Genomic DNA, 15,941 nt, shown 5'->3' on the forward strand with positions numbered 1-15,941 from the left:
TCACATAAAAGTGTGATTTTATTTGCTTCTTTATTTATCTGTTAATCCAGTAGATGAGGGGCGTGGATTTCTTGCTAACTGTGAAGTTACTAAAAGACTTCAGATGTCAGAACCTTGGAGAGAGAGAGAGACAGAGAGAGAAAAAAATACAAGGATCTAAAAACATTGCCGTCGGCACAGTAAATAAAGACGCCCGGGTAGTAAAACTTAATCCGATTGGCCGTTTTGGAGGAGATTGATGGAGACTGGTGTTGTAAAGGGGACGCTGAGATTAATGAGGTATGTTAGGCACGGTGTAGGGGGTGTTTGGCAGGGAGTGGGGCTGGGTGAGGGTGGGGGGGGACATGTAGTTTAATAGAAGGCGTGCAGAATTGCACCAGCCGTTTGGTGTGTGTGTGTGCGCGTGTGCGTGTGTGTGTGTGTGTGTTGGGGGGGCCACAGCGGCGATAAAAAGAGAGCAGTCATATCACTTAGCAGCTGAGTGGCTAAAGAGCTGTGTTTGAACTCCGGAACATAAATTATACATTGTAAACAGAACGGAGGGAGAGCGTTACACGTTTAAATTATGACAAAGGGCGGTGTGTCTTCCTCCTCCTTTGTCTCTCTGTCTTTCTGTCTGTCTCTCTTCCTCTCTCACTTTTCAACAGTGTTTTCGCAATACCTCATGATTAACTTTTACAGCTTGGGAAAGGAGGGCTTTAATCTTTAATTCATCTGACATGACATTTGTGATAGCCAGACTTAGATTAGCTCTCTATAGATACTCTCACAGTCGAGTGTGAGCTGTATCAGTTTAGCTTGTCTTGGCATGTTCATCAAATAGCAGGTTTATTATGTCAGTGGGGTATTTTTCTGAAAAGCAGAAAGCTGTTCTATGAAGCATATTAATCTTTTTGAAGACTCACAATAATGAATAGTCTCTCTTTCTCTCACACACACACACACACACACACGCGCGCGCGCGCGCGCATGCACAGTTTTCTCTAGCATGCGTGTCATATGTGCTAGTGAGGACAAAGCAGTCGTTTTGTCAAGCATGTCTCCATCGTCTGATCAATTCTCAGCGCTGCAGGGTTAAAGTTTGCTCTGCTCTCCTCGTTGACTCTCTTCGCTGACGAGTGAGAATGTATCGATCATTTTATTCTATTTGCCGTTCCTCCTTCTGCCTCTCACCTCTCCAGTCAATAGAGCAGAATGGAGAGAGTCCGACCCTCACCCCTCTCTGTCTCACACACACGCGCACACACACACACACACACACACACACACATCTGAGCTTGTTTCAGCTCAGTCCAGAATCCGTGATACAATTTTGATTAATGGTAAAACGCTGTAAGGTCAGAGCAGATCTTTATATCAGTACATGGTGTGTGTGTGTGTGTGTGTGTGTGTGTGTGTGTTATAAGACAGCCAGTCGTGTCAGAGACAGGTCTAGAGATTCAGTCAAGGCTGTCGTGTGAGTTCGCCCTCCAGCAGGGACACACAGCTCCAGCGTAGAAGGTCATCATGACCATCAAAACTAACTGGGAACCAGTTGGCCTCACGCTGGGGGACAGACATTTCAGTACATCCGTCCTACACGATGTGTCCTTAAGGCTGTTTCTGTTTCTCTGCATGGAGGACAAGAAAAACTGTCTGTAGCTCTGTACCCGTCTACAGAAAGAAGATAGAGAGATAATTATTCTCTCACTTGCTTTCCGTCTGACTCACATGGCATAAAAATGTATAATGCTTGAGGGGGGGGGGGGGGGGGGGGGGGGCTGCCTGTCAAAGGTTAATTCTTCCCACGCTTTGTTTTTGCTTAAACAAGCCTGTTCAGCATGCCCTGTGTCTTTACTTTTTTTTGTCTTGTCTGTTCGTTCATTCGTTGTTGTTGTCTTTGTTGTTGTTGTTGTTGTTGTTGTCTTTGTTGTTGTTTTGGTATGGAGTTTTGTTTGGGTGTTCTGTTTGAGCTGAACTTTTGACCTCGTTTATCATTATGTTTTTTCTGACTTTAGATCACAAGGCTGGAATGGAAAATGACCACCTGTGTCTTGCTGTGTGTGTAGTTTTTGTTGTATGTAATGAATCATTTTGTGAGGCTCCACTGTGTAATCGTCATGCCAGGTTTTTTTTTTTTCCTTCTGCTTCTTCTTCTTTTCAAAATGGATCCTTGAACATCTCGTTTAGAAAAACCTCATATAGTAGGTTGACAGTTTGTGAATTTCCAAACTGCAGATTTTAAGATCGACCTTTCAGTCACATACACATACACAGGCACACACATGTACGTACACACACACACAAGCACACGCACGCACACACACACACGCACACTCCTTACTCACACTTGATGAGGCATGTCTTAACTGGGAAAGTGATAGCAACACCCTTCACACAGCTAGATATCTTTTCACATGCCATTTAGAAGTGTCCAATCCTCTCTGTCTCTCTCTTTCTCTCTCTCTCTCTCTCTCTCTCTCTCTCTCTCTGTTTCTTTTTCTCTTTCCCTGTCTTTCTGTTTCCCCCTTTTTCTCCAGCACTGCCAAAACTCATCTGTACTTGCTTATCATATACGGGCCTCAGACTCTGAATAAACCATGAACTCCATGCACTTTATGGATTAGTTTCAGTCTAATTAAGGCAAATATCATTCTGTCAAATTCAACTTTCTTTAAATTCATTTTTTGAGTGGCATTTGCATTCTGTATCATTTTCCACAAACATCTGTTTTTTTTGTTTGTGTGTTTTTTTTGTTTTTTGGTGGTCAGTTTTTTTCCTTTTGAAATATTTCAGTATACGATTGTACACGTGTATAACACCATAGACATACATCCATACAGAGACACTGTTAATGTCAGTCTGCCTTTATGAAGCCTACCCTGTCTGCTGACCCTGAAGGACCCGTGTCCCCAGTGTCTTCTCACATAAACAGGGGAAGTCCAGCTCAAATACCCCCCTCCTCCGTCCCCTGGTGCTCACCCGTCACAGGGCCCCCCTCAGACGGCTCCTGGACGGTCCCCTGACGCAGGCAGAACGCTGTTCCGGAAGTTCCTGTCAATTAGCCTCTTCTCCCCACTGTCACTGTTAACGTTCCCTCAGCCGACTGACCGAACAACAGTCTTCCGCTTACCCGCACCCCACCCCACCCCGAATAAACAATCATCTCCCCTTCTTCTCCACGCTGGCCACCAAGCCAAGAGTAATAACATCATTCACTGAGCTTGTGTGTTTGTGTGTGAGTAAGAGAGAGAAGCAGGCAAAGTCAGTGTTACAGTGAGTTCCAAGCTGCCTTTCATCCCGCTGAAAGTAAACCTCTTTCAAGGAAGCAGTTGCTAACAGACAGATTTGCCTTTGCTTTAGTCAGCGCTGTTTGCACTGAATGTTACACACACACACACACATACACACACACAAAACATGGAGCTTTTACCCTTATACGTCCTTGTTTGTCGCATATTTATACAAGTAAACTCATTAAAACATGAAAAGCATACATTTAAAGCACACAGTCATACATAATCTCACTTGAACACACACGGGGAAGCACAAACACTCAAGAACAAGTACATATAAGTACTTACATACAAACACTCTCTGTCTCGCACACACACACTCACACACACACACACGTTAGCCGGGGTCATCCCCTCCTCGTGCTGAGTGTGTGTGAACCCCATTAGCACATTCCCAGATAGAAGCAGAGGCTCTCTTATCTCCGTCTACCCATTAATTACACTTTGTTCCCCTAAGTGATCTATTTGTGTCTCACCACCTGACCCCCCAGTAGATAACGCCGGGAGTGCGAGGCTAGCAAGGTCAGCCTGTCTCCCCCAGCCATGTGCAGAGGAGGTTTTCCTCACGTTAGCCGCTAAAGCTAAGGTGACTCCTGTAAGGTTAATGGTGCAGTTATGTGTTAATGTACGTTAATAACACGGTTTTGTCTTGGCACATTTCTTTATGCGTAACCTGTTCTCTGTGTTTGAGGTGAACCTTGCATAATTCTTTCACTTTGGACTGTAAAGGAGCATGTGAAAAATAGTGCACGCTTCTGAAATCATGCTAAAAGTTTAGGACGTTTACCATGCTAGCATGTTCTGATATGGTGCTATTTGATTCATATGGATAAGGCTTGAATATAAGTCAAATGTAGGTAAGCATATTCAAACCAAGATAATTTCCTGAGGTATCTCTTTCATATTGATGGAGTGTTTACTGTTGATCTTCAATGTACACACACACACACACACAAACTGCAATCAAACATGTGGTATGAACAAGAGCTCAGTTTGGGAATAGAAACTGCTTTTATTTTCATTCAGCTTATGTGCTATGAGTAGCTGTGAATTATGTGGTGTTGTAGTGATCTTACTGGGAGTCATGGCCAGCAGTGAACCCCTCGTTTTCACATTTAACAGACTGTCAGTGGAGATGATTGTTAGCCTAACTCACAGACAATTAACAGACTGTCAGTGGAGAAGTGTGTGTGTCGGCCTAACAGTTAACAGGCTGTCAGTGGAGATGTGTGTGTCAGCGTAAGTCACAGACAGTTAACAGACTGTCAGTGGAGAAGTGTGTGTCAGCGTAACTGACAGACAATTAACAGACTGTCAGTGGAGATGTGCGTGTCAGCCTAACTCACAGTTAACAGACTGTCAGTGGAGACGAGCGTGTCAGCCTGACTCACAGACAATTAACAGACTGACAGTGGAGATGTGTGTGTCAGCCTAACAGTTAACAGACTGTCAGTGGAGATGTGTGTGTCAGCCTGACTCACAGACAATTAACAGACTGACAGTGGAGATGTGTGTGTCAGCCTAACAGTTAACAGACTGTCAGTGGAGATGTGTGTGTCAGCCTGACTCACAGACAATTAACAGACTGACAGTGGAGATGTGTGTGTCAGCCTAACAGTTAACAGACTGTCAGTGGAGATGTGTGTGTCAGCCTAACTCACAGACAATTAACAGACTGACAGTGGAGATGTGTGTGTCAGCCTAACAGTTAACAGACTGTCAGTGGAGATGTGTGTGTCAGCCTAACTCACAGACAGTTAACAGACTGTCAGTGGAGATGTGTGTGTCAGCCTAACAGTTAACAGACTGTCAGCGGAGATGTGTGTGTCAGCCTAACAGTTAACAGACTGTCAGTGGAGATGTGTGTGTCAGCCTAACTCACAGACAGTTAACAGACTGTCAGTGGAGATGTGTGTGTCAGCCTAACAGTTAACAGACTGTCAGTGGAGATGTGTGTGTCAGCCTAACAGTTAACAGACTGTCAGTGGAGATGTGTGTGTCAGCCTAACAGTTAACAGGCTGTCAGTGGAGATGTGTGTATCAGCCTAACTCACAGACAATTAACAGACTGTCAGTGGAGAAGTGTGTGTCAGCCTAACTCACAGACAGTTAACAGACTGACAGTGGAGATGAGCGTGTCAGTGGTGATGAGCGTGTCAGCCTGACTCACAGACAGGAGAAACAGTCCACTGTAGCCTCCTGCTGTTCCTACTGTAAACACTCTCAGTTTGGTGGTCTTACTTATGTATTGACTGAGTATTGATCTGCCTGTGCTCTCCACATGCCATGTCTCTCTCTCTCTCTCTCTCTCTCTCTCTCATACACACACACACACACACTCACTTTTACTGTCACTGTCAGTGCGTTTCTGATTGCCAGTTTGGACTTTTCATGAGATCAGTTGTACAGTTTCCTTGACAGCACAGGGGAACTGGACTCAGACCATGTTTTGCTTTGGCCTTCTCAAATGACTGTAACAGCTTTGAGCTTAGATCCACACTTTTTTGCCTTTTGCCTTTTTCCCAGCATTTGAACTTTAGCAGCTCCTCGCTTACGCAGTGCAGGGACCCTTATCCAGGGTGACGGAGAGAAAATGTAGTCGTTCTTGTTCTTTCCCAGCTCTTGCTATCGTGGTTCATTTCAGTCATAGAATATGAGAATCTTTATGGAGTCTTATAGAGTCAGTGAGTCAGTGACATATTTTGACTAAATAGTACTCAGCCACTATGTGTAATGATATTTATTTGTAAATGATATTTGTTTGTGTATGTATGTATGTATGTATGTATTTATGTGTTTGTTTATGAATGATGTCAATTACATGCTACAGTAAGTGAGACAAGATTGTACTCTGCTCAAGCGAGAGTGAATGCTCCTTCTTTGTCGCTGAGATTTAATGTGCACAGAGTTGAAGTAAAAGCCTCAGTTCATTGGCTCTCATGGTATTATTATTTCTTTTCTTTCTTTCTTTTTGTCTTTTTATGCATTCAGAGCGTCAGCCATCTCTCTGTTTACCTGCTGCTCGCTTCAGGGAGTGAGAAGCAGAATCCTCCACCTGACGCTCAGATTGCTGTGCTTTTAAACAGTTACCCGCTCGCTCCCAATGGACACACCCTGGGCGTGCGTGTGTGTGTGTGTGTGTGTGCGTGTGTGTGTGTGTGTGTGTGTGTGTGATATTTTGTATTTGTGTCTATGTGTGTGTGTGAGTATGTGTAGTTGTGATTTTGTATCTGTGTGGGTGGGTGTTTACATTTTACAATGTTGTCCCAAGGTGTATATCTGTGATTATGGATTTATTTGTGTGAGTGTGTGTGTATCTGAGTGTCTGTGTGTATGTGTGTGTGTGTGTGTGTGTGTGTGTGTGTGTATGGTTGTGATTCTGTATCTGTCTGTTGTGTGTGTGAATATGTGTGTTTTGCATGTGTGTGTTGTGTGTGTGAGTATGTGTGGTTGTGATTTTGTATCTGTGTGTGTGGGTGGGTGTTTACATTTTACAATGTTGTCCCAAGGTGTATATCTGTGATTATGGATTTATGTGTGTGTGTGTGTGTGTGTGTGTGTGTGTGTGTGTGTGTGTGTGTGTGTGAGGATGAACAGGTAACTGCCAAAATTAAAGGAAACATAGTAAACAAAGGCCATATTTAAAGCAGGGGCTCCCGAAGGGTGTCGTTTATTAATATCCCATCATGCTTTGGGCTATGTATGGAAATTGTCGACAGGTCCAGTTCCTATTATTCTGGCTGAGGTGGCCAGAAGAGCGGTGTTTATTGTCAGAATACATTTGACAAAGGCTTCAGTGAGGAAGACTATTCAGCTTGCTGGTGTTTAGAGAGGAACAGGGAGGAATGCTATGTTGGCATGAAAATCTGATTCAGAATTTTCCACATAATTAAACACTCATAGCAGGTTCCGTCACTGGGACTTTCATTTCCCACCACTGTCTATAAAACACCAAATGATGAATTTACTGCGAGGGTCTGGTCTTGTGTCCTTTCACACACACTTGTACAGTCTACACTAAGGTGCACTGAAACTGCTCTGGTGGTGTGTGATGATCCAGTGCCACACTAAGGCCTTTTTAAGTGGATTTTTCTTTTACTCTGGCATTGATCTTTGGGACTGGTGTGTGTGTGAATACTGTTTGTCCCTCTGTAGTTTTACCTCTTTTAAAATAGAACAAAAGTTCCAGTATTTTCTCTCACTTGCTCCTTTGCAGCTTGTGTCTTTTTGCGTCTGCATCTGCGTCTGCGTCTGCAGAGATATGCCACTTACTCCTCTCTAATCCTCCGGGTGAATGTGCAGGTACGGTTGTAGTAAACGATGAGAGATTAAGGGGAGTGTTTGCTTACAGAATCTCCCTGTCACTCCTGCAAAGTTTCAGACACGGTCTTTAGAACAAGTCTGAACAAATCGAGCTCTTTACCATGGTAACAAATTATTGTTCAAGGTTTGCCACACTATCATATTGTCCAGATGGAATTATGTTTATGATTTTTGTAAATCGTATCGTATACCTGCTTGCCCTGACTTTTTTGTTTGTTTGTTTGTTTGCTTCCATAGAGCTCAATAATAGATCTGTGTGTATCTGTAAGGCGTATGTAAGAAAGCGTATCTCTGCATATCGTAATGTTACCATACGTATGGGTTATGTGCGTGGGACACCGTTTGGATTGAATGTGTGTGATCAGCTGTGTAATTCTCCTCAGAGCTGTACGGTGCTGAAAACTCCCCACACTGAGGACAGACACTGTGCACTGATGTGTAAGTCTGTGCTAATGTCCAGCTTTTCTTTTTCTTTCTTTCTTTCTTTCTTTCTTTCTTTCTGCTCCTCCATTCACAAGAATGACTGTAGCAGATACAGACTCCTTGACCCTCCGTCTGCTGTTCGGGTAAACCGTGCCTGACTACCCAATGCCATCTGAATGTTTTAACATGAATCATTTCGGTCAGAAGTGAAGAGCTGATGGGGATTGGACAGGAGAACTCGTTTGTTTATGGAGATAAAGATTCTGGCGTTGTTCCTTAACCCTCACTGAAGCAGATTACTAGGCTTTATTTTTGAGTAACTGTGGGCTACAGTTAGAATACCTTCAAACATTAATAAAAGGTACAAAATGTACCTTTTCATATTAAATGTTCCCATCCACTCAGGAGGACTGACTGCATTTGCCTTTTAAATCAGTGAACAGGCAGGTGTGGTATAGATATGAATCATGCGTGTTTTGTGGCATAGCTATAAATCTAGCACGATAACGATAAGTATCGAAGAATAGCTCAGGAGACCTAAGGAAAAAAATTTTGTGTTTTTTTTTTTCGCGGTTTAAACGAGGAATCTGAAATATGGCAATGAAATGACTCTTAGACGTTCATCGCTAACTGTGTGTGTGTCAGTTTGCTCTGCCTAGGTACACTCAGCTGTGCTAACTGACTATGCTAACTGACCGCGGGGGGAAACCTGGAAGTGTCTTTTATTTGCTGGAGATTTCTGTCGCTGTCGATCGCTCTGGAGGCTTGGTCCGTTGTCTGAGCTATGATACTTTGATCTCAGGGATCTGTGTTTACCTGCTTTAGCAGAGAAGGAAAAAAAACTTGAAAGCAGCCCTGTATTCTTGATCATTTAAATTTGCCTCTGGTGTTCTATACTCATCATGAGTAGAAAAACATAAGCTGTAATGTAAAGAAAGAAAGAATCCAGTCATTGATTGGTTGTCATTGGCCAAAGCTTTTAAGTATAACTGAAGACTGTGGTTCATATATATATATATATATATATATATATATATATATATATATATATATATATATATATATGAATATGGACTGGTGTAGTCTCATAAAAATGCCAGCAGACCGGTGTGAGTGGGGAGGCTGTTGACTTTGAGAAGAGCTGGGCACTTGGGCTCAGATATTGAGCTATGACTTTCCATAGGACACTTTGGAGGGTTTGGCCGTTACTCTGCTTGCTCTTGGTGCCCTCTCATTCCCCGGCTTCCTCTCGTAAAGACTCCATTCCAGCGCCGTAAAAATGCCCCCTTTTTATGGCCGCACTCGGGATAGGCAGCTGGGCACTCACTCTCGAGTAAAAACCTCATGCCGATGCCAGACGCCCAATTCAGGGACACTCTGTAAGAGCGTTTCCTCAGAGAGTCTGTCTCTCTTTCTCTCCTTTTTTCCCTCTCTCTTTCTCTCTCTCTGGCTCTCTCTCTCTTTTTCTCTCTCCTTTTTTGCCCCCCCCCCATCTCAGCCTCGCTGCCTGTTTATTTAAATAATGTGAAAAGAACAGAATGATGACTTCAACAAGTTGCTTCATCTCTCTCTCTCTCTCTCTCTCTCTCTCTCTCTCTCTCTCTCTCTCTCTCTCTGGTTTATAAGTAGGTACTGACTCCTGTGGGCAGGCCCTGAAGCGACTCGTTCAGTTTTCTCATTTATAGAGGTGTAATGAGCTTTGCCTCTGTTTGCTCCAACAACAATAATAAGTAAAGTAATTAAATGAGGCAGAGAGGGGAAAAAATGCCCAGCGCCTCTCTCTCTCGCACACACACACACACACACACACACACACATGCACGCACACACACACTGCCAAGCAGAAGCGGTGAATTACATTTGTGCAGTGTGACTTTTTGATGAAATTGGAAGTGTGTGTTGAGTGTGTCTGCATCACTTTTTTTTCCATTTGCATTTTCCCTCTGTTTTTAATGCATTAATTCAATTAGGTCAAAATAAACACGACATGCTCTCACTGGAACAACATTATTGACTGAATTTGTGGGGTTTTTTGTTTTTTCTTGGAGTCCTGTTGTAAGGTAGGGAAAGACGTGAATTTTGGGGGGGGGGGTTTCTTGGAGTCCTGTTGTACGGTAGGGAAAGACGTGAAGGTTTTTTTGTTTTTTCTTGGAGTCCTGTTGTAAGGTAGGGAAAGACATGAGTTTGTGTTGTTGTTGTTTTTATTTTTCTTGGAGTCCTGTTGTATGGTAGGGAAAGACATGAATTTGTGTTGTTGTTGTAAGGTAGGGAAGACATGAGTTTGTGTTGTTGTTTTTGTTTTTCGTGGAGTCCTGTTGTAAGGTAGGGAAAGACATGAAGGAAGAAGTAGGAGAAAATAAATGTAGAGTTAGTGCAATGAAGAAAAAAATGGCGTGTTCTTGGTTCTTAGAGCTGTATCATCACAGCTAAGTGGCAAAAGCTTGACATCCACTCTGATTGGCTCCTTAGCTGCCCCCCCCCCCCTTTTTTTTTATCTTTCTTAACTGACCACTCAAACAGGACCCCTCAAAAAAAAAGGAAAGAAAGGAGAGAGGGAGAGAGAGAGAGAGAGAGAGAGAGAGAGAGCACCCACTCTTACCCAACACACATGGCAAAGCCTGAGGAGCAGTAACCTGAGCTTAGATTAGCAGGGACACTGATAGGGATGTGGTTCTGCCGGCCCATGCAACATAATAGTCTCAGCACAGGTTCTGTTACTGCAGCGCACTCCACTCCAACTCCGCTGGCTCCTCCAACTGCTCCCAGGCAATTCACATGTCATGTCACTGTTTTAGATTACAACAAAAAGAAACAAAGAAGTCAAATTGAATGAGCTTGCTTTATTCTAATTCTGGTCTCCTTTGAAAGGAGAGTCTGGTGTTTTGTTTTCGTAAATACCTGGCAAGTTATTTAATTCACTAAAAAATGTCTAAAGATTTTTGTTGGTGATTAAACCAGCTATGAAAATGAAAATGTGGAAGATCTATCGAATGACAGATTATAATGTAAAGTCTTAGTCAGAAAATTAGAGAAATTATATCTAAGCGGCAATGCTGGTGTGCTTGACACAACAGTCTGTAAATGAAATCAAAGTGTTGTGCTTTAAATGGAATGCGGCAACAGTGCTAATTCAGTTAATAGACTGAAGATTTGAATGACCTGCTACAGATGGAAAACTAATTACAATCAGTGTACTTTGATTTCCTCTCTCTCTCTCTCTCTCTCTCTCTCTCTGTCTAACATGCTTTCCTGAGCATTTCTTTGGGGCATGACTTTGACTGTTCACTCACCGAGCTTTGCTTGTGAAAATGTCTTACTATCAGACATGATTAGCATTTGGAGCAGTGTGAGGGCTTTGGTGAGAGGAAAAACACATTGCCTATAGCTACAACAGCATTTTTCCCCCTTTTCTTTTCTTCCTCTCTTTGTCATAGACATGAATGACATGCCTGTGTGTGTGTGTGTGTGTGTGTGTGTGTGTGTGTGTGTGTAAGAGAAAGAGAAAGACCAGGATGTTTCCATCGTTTGTCACTAAGAGATTAAAAGAGTCCCTTAATGATGATGAGAGGCAGTTGGTCAGTCTGTCTGGAGACTGTATTATTCATCTTCTTTATAACATCTCCTCTCTATGTGTGTGTGTATCAAGTGCATCCACAGAGCAACAGCTAACTTACAGAACAACAGAAGAGCATGGCCAGACACAGCCTTCATAAACATTTAGAGAGAAGAATGGTATTGATTGGGATGTGGAGGGAAGAGGGTGTGTGTGTGTGTGTGTGTGTGTGTGTGTGTCTCGCTGCAGTAGGGTTAGGGTCACACTGAAGATAAGTCAGGGTGGTTCAAGCTTGTGTATGGTGTAGTACAGGACTGGGAAACATTCACTGAAACTAAAAGAAATTTCAGTAGAGACATAATTAATTTTCATTTTTTTATGACTAGATTAAATATTTTTATTTTGTTGTATGCTTAATGTAAAATGTAGTTTTAACATTCTTCATTTGTTGTAACATTAGATTTACTGAAACGTCTGTCAAAATTTCACAGACACATAGCTGTCATTGTCTGTCACAGTGGTGAAAGTCTGGAAAATCCAGTGCCTTGGTCCTTTCGCAGTGATATTACTTTGAAGTATAATGATTACTAATATTAACATATGTGTGGTTTGAATGGATTTTTTTCTCTAGCTTCGAAAAGTAACAGCGTTTCTTGTTGATTTTCACATTTGTTAATGCTTCATAAAAAACTTCTAAAATTAGATATACATAAATGACCATTGGTGGAATTTTGAAAAACTATTTTTACTTTTCAGTAACGGATATGATCTTTACTGTGCTGAGAGCCATTTCTCAGTAATTATGCTGGAATATAATTTTAGTATTTTACACAGATGTTTGCGCTTTGAAACAAATAAACGTAGAATTCCCATAATCGAAAAACATTTTTTGGTAAGTGCATGTTGAATTACATTCTGCTCCATGATTAGTTTTCACTTTAATACTCATTTATAGTAGTTTGAAATTTCAGTGAGTACAGCATAAGTGTAATAATAAATATAGACAGAAAAAACTTTTTTTTGTCTTTCAGAATTCCACCAAATTTACTGACATAAAAAGACACCTAAAGAAATCCATTCTCCGCCTAGACTGGCTTAGACGGGAATCAGTCTCTTTCCCTGTGCTGCAAACAGCGTCTGAGATAAAGAGATGGACATTCTGTTAAACCATTCACTCACAGTGTCTTACAGTTTATTGATTTTTCACATCATTATGAACATGACAAAACAGCTCCAAATCTCTCATTGTTCACTTTGAAAATATTACACAATGTAAAACAATAACAAAGATATCAGTAATAAATTATTTAACAGTTATCGATATTAGAAAAATATTAAATTAGGCACAAGTTATTAAATAGTAATAAATTATAGTGAATATTAGGACCCGCAGGTTCATGTAACATTATATAGTTGTTTGTAGATTTCCACCCTGTAGAACAATGGACATTTCAGTGAATCAGTCTTCCAGTTGCATTTTTCTTTTCTTTTCTTTTTTTTTGACATAAAACTAGCCCTTCTTTTGTGCAGCTGTGAGTAATTCCTCCTACGTATCCTTCATGCAGAATGCAACAGCTAATGAAATCTGCATTATGAAAAAACTCCAAACATATTACAAAAACAAAAAAACAGAGCAGAGCAGAACAGGACAGAAGTGACTGCCATCTCACTGCCTGCCTGTCTGGTAGAAATCACTGTCCACTGGGAAATGACACATAATCGATTACCACATCTTTTTGAGATATTAATCTAATTTATGGCATGGCTGAACACTACTGTCCTTCCCTTCTCTGAGTCCTATTCAGCATGTGCGTGCGCAGTGACATATACACACACACACACACACACACACGCACGCACACCCACAGAGCATATTGATTACACTCGACACATCTTGGCAATTAAGGGCCGAGGAGGAAGAGAAATAAAAGCCTTTTAGGGAAGCATGATTGTGAACCTGCATCAAAGGTGATGTGGCTGTGAGGGCGGAGCTCCTGCAGAGGTCACCACGGGAACCTGCCTCATTTGCATATCTGCTCAGAGATGCACTGTAGCTGACCTCTTAAGGTAGGATCAGTTGGAGATGGCCACAGCGTTCATGAGTTCAGCCTTGGTTCACCGTGCGACGACCAAAAAAAAAAAAAAAAGGGAGAGAGAGAGAGAGAGAGAAAGAAAAAAGTGATCCCTGCTATTGATCGCTCCTGTAGAAAAAAAAGGGAAGAGAAAAAAAAAAGAAAGAAAGGGAAAAAGGTCTGATAGGGGAGTACGAAAGCAAGTGCTGTGGTTGTGCTTCAAATTGGATATAAATTATAAATAAGTGCTTCAGAGGTGATGTGTTGTTCACGGCTGTGGTGTTGTGTCAGGAAGTACACGCGTAAAGAGATTGTCAGGGACAGAGTTATTGACTCAGTGATTGGCAGGCCAGGAAACTTGACCTCAGGTACTGATCAGTCAACCCACTGTAAAAACCCTAAAGACTTGACCAATCCCCATCCCTGCACAGACACACACACACACACACACACACTCACATACACATACACATACACACTCACAAGCACACGCACACGTACACACTCACACGCACACACACACACAGGCGCTCACACTCACGCACAAACATGCGCGCGTGCACACACATGCTCACACACACACACACATCTTCCTCATCTCTGCTGCTATCTTCATCAATACAGTCCAGACAGGGGTCAATCTAATAAACATGGGGTCACCATGGAGGCTGATGGTATACTCTTTTTAGTTTGAACCTTAAAGCTGGTTTTTAATTGTATCCCTCCAGGCAAGTTCATGCACCAGTTTCAATGCGGAGGGAAAAGAAAAGAAAAAAATAATAGCGATGGAACAGAAAGATATCAAACCAATCCTTCCTCTGACACGAGAAGGTATTTTTCAGACATAGTGCAACTGTAGAGAATCAAGAGAAAGAACCAAGAGGTTTCCTTTTTAGACCATGTGCAGTGTCTTTTTTGTGGGGTAATTGTCCTTAATGTAAGTCACAGCTGTCATACCTGACTAGAAGTGAGAGAGTAAGTGGACACTGATGGGTACTTGGGTAGTTTGTGACTTGTGTCGGTAAGGCTTTTGTTCTTGAAGTAGACACTGAAATCTGACAGTCTGAGAGAACCGGCCATTCAGGGGGTGTGTGTTCCCAAAGAACCCCAGCCCCAAAACATGAGACTGCTTTCATCAAGAGAAGGAGAGAGAGCGAAAGAGAGAGAGAGAGAGAAATTGAAACACTGTTGGGTTTAAGCTGATACCTGAGCCCTAACACCAGTGGGACACACTGACTCCTGGGCCATGCTGGTCAGTGCGTTTTTTACGTAACTATTGTTCAGTAAGAAAAGCAGAACAATTGCTATCAAAGTATGCCACACAGTTCAGTCCATCTGATATTTTAGCTCTCACGATGCCAGACGTCGTAACAAATGGCAAAAGCAAGTTCTCAGAGTGGCAAGTTACGTAATGCGTCCGATTACATGCACTGTAAAGATGAGGTCATTCCTATTCTGTTTCTTAGACAGCTGAGAACTTCAGTGATGAACAAACTAAATTTCAACCTTACAGCTGGTCAAACCAAACCCAAACCTGTCCTCTTTCAGTGTTGACTGTTTTTGTTTTTATTTGTGTGTGTGTGTGTGTGTGTGTGTATGCGTGTCTTTGTGTATGTGTATCATGCTGCATTTACTCAGCTTTTCTGTCTCGTCCCTCTCACACTACAAAGAGTGTCTGTGTGAACATTTTATCTCTTCATGAGTATGGTAGTAGAGTTTAATGACCCTGTATTGACCCCCTCTCTCTATGTGTGTGTGTGTGTGTGATTCTTTAGGTACGGAAAAACATGAATTGACATCCTGGAGAAGCTTCAATTCCATCTTCCACTTTTTCTCCGAGCTTTTGGAAGGTCAGGAGAGCGAGGACAAACCCTCCACCACCATGACAACACGGAGCGCCAACCGCGCAAAACAGCATGAGGACTTATAACGCGACCCCCCCCCCCCCCCCAAAAAAAAACAGAACAAAAAAACTCCCAACATTTCTTTTCCTCTTCCTTACTCATCTAATGAAAAATATCTCTCCCCGAAGCCCTTCTGTCATCCAGCATATTGTGTGGTTCTGAGGACTGCTATGTATACATCAGAATAACGTTGCATTACTTCTAGATGAGTGAAACTGTCAAAGCAATATGTACTCAGAGCTTTCGCTTGCTGTGGGCTGCGGGCAGGGTTTGGTGGCAGCCATTGGTGGCCAGATTAAGGATGACAGGCACTCTAAGACTGTGCCTCATGGTGCACCTCTAATTGTCCTGACATCGCCTTGAACTGAGCTAATGTGGACACACACACACA

At 42.3% G+C, this 15,941-nt stretch overlaps 1 protein-coding gene across 2 annotated transcripts in view; it reads left to right on the top strand.

Moving 5' to 3' along the window:
- Positions 1-15,576, top strand: part of arb2a (ARB2 cotranscriptional regulator A) — a 141,212-nt gene extending 125,636 nt beyond the window's left edge. For both annotated transcript variants that reach the window (XM_030781874.1, XM_030781881.1), the window contains one exon: positions 15,422-15,576. In XM_030781874.1, coding sequence (XP_030637734.1) covers positions 15,422-15,576 — 155 coding nt within the window. The remainder of the gene's footprint in view (positions 1-15,421) is intronic.
- The last annotated feature ends 365 nt before the right edge of the window (positions 15,577-15,941 follow it).

Source organism: Chanos chanos, chromosome 1, assembly GCF_902362185.1.
Source record: "Chanos chanos chromosome 1, fChaCha1.1, whole genome shotgun sequence".
Lineage (NCBI taxonomy): Eukaryota > Metazoa > Chordata > Actinopteri > Gonorynchiformes > Chanidae > Chanos > Chanos chanos.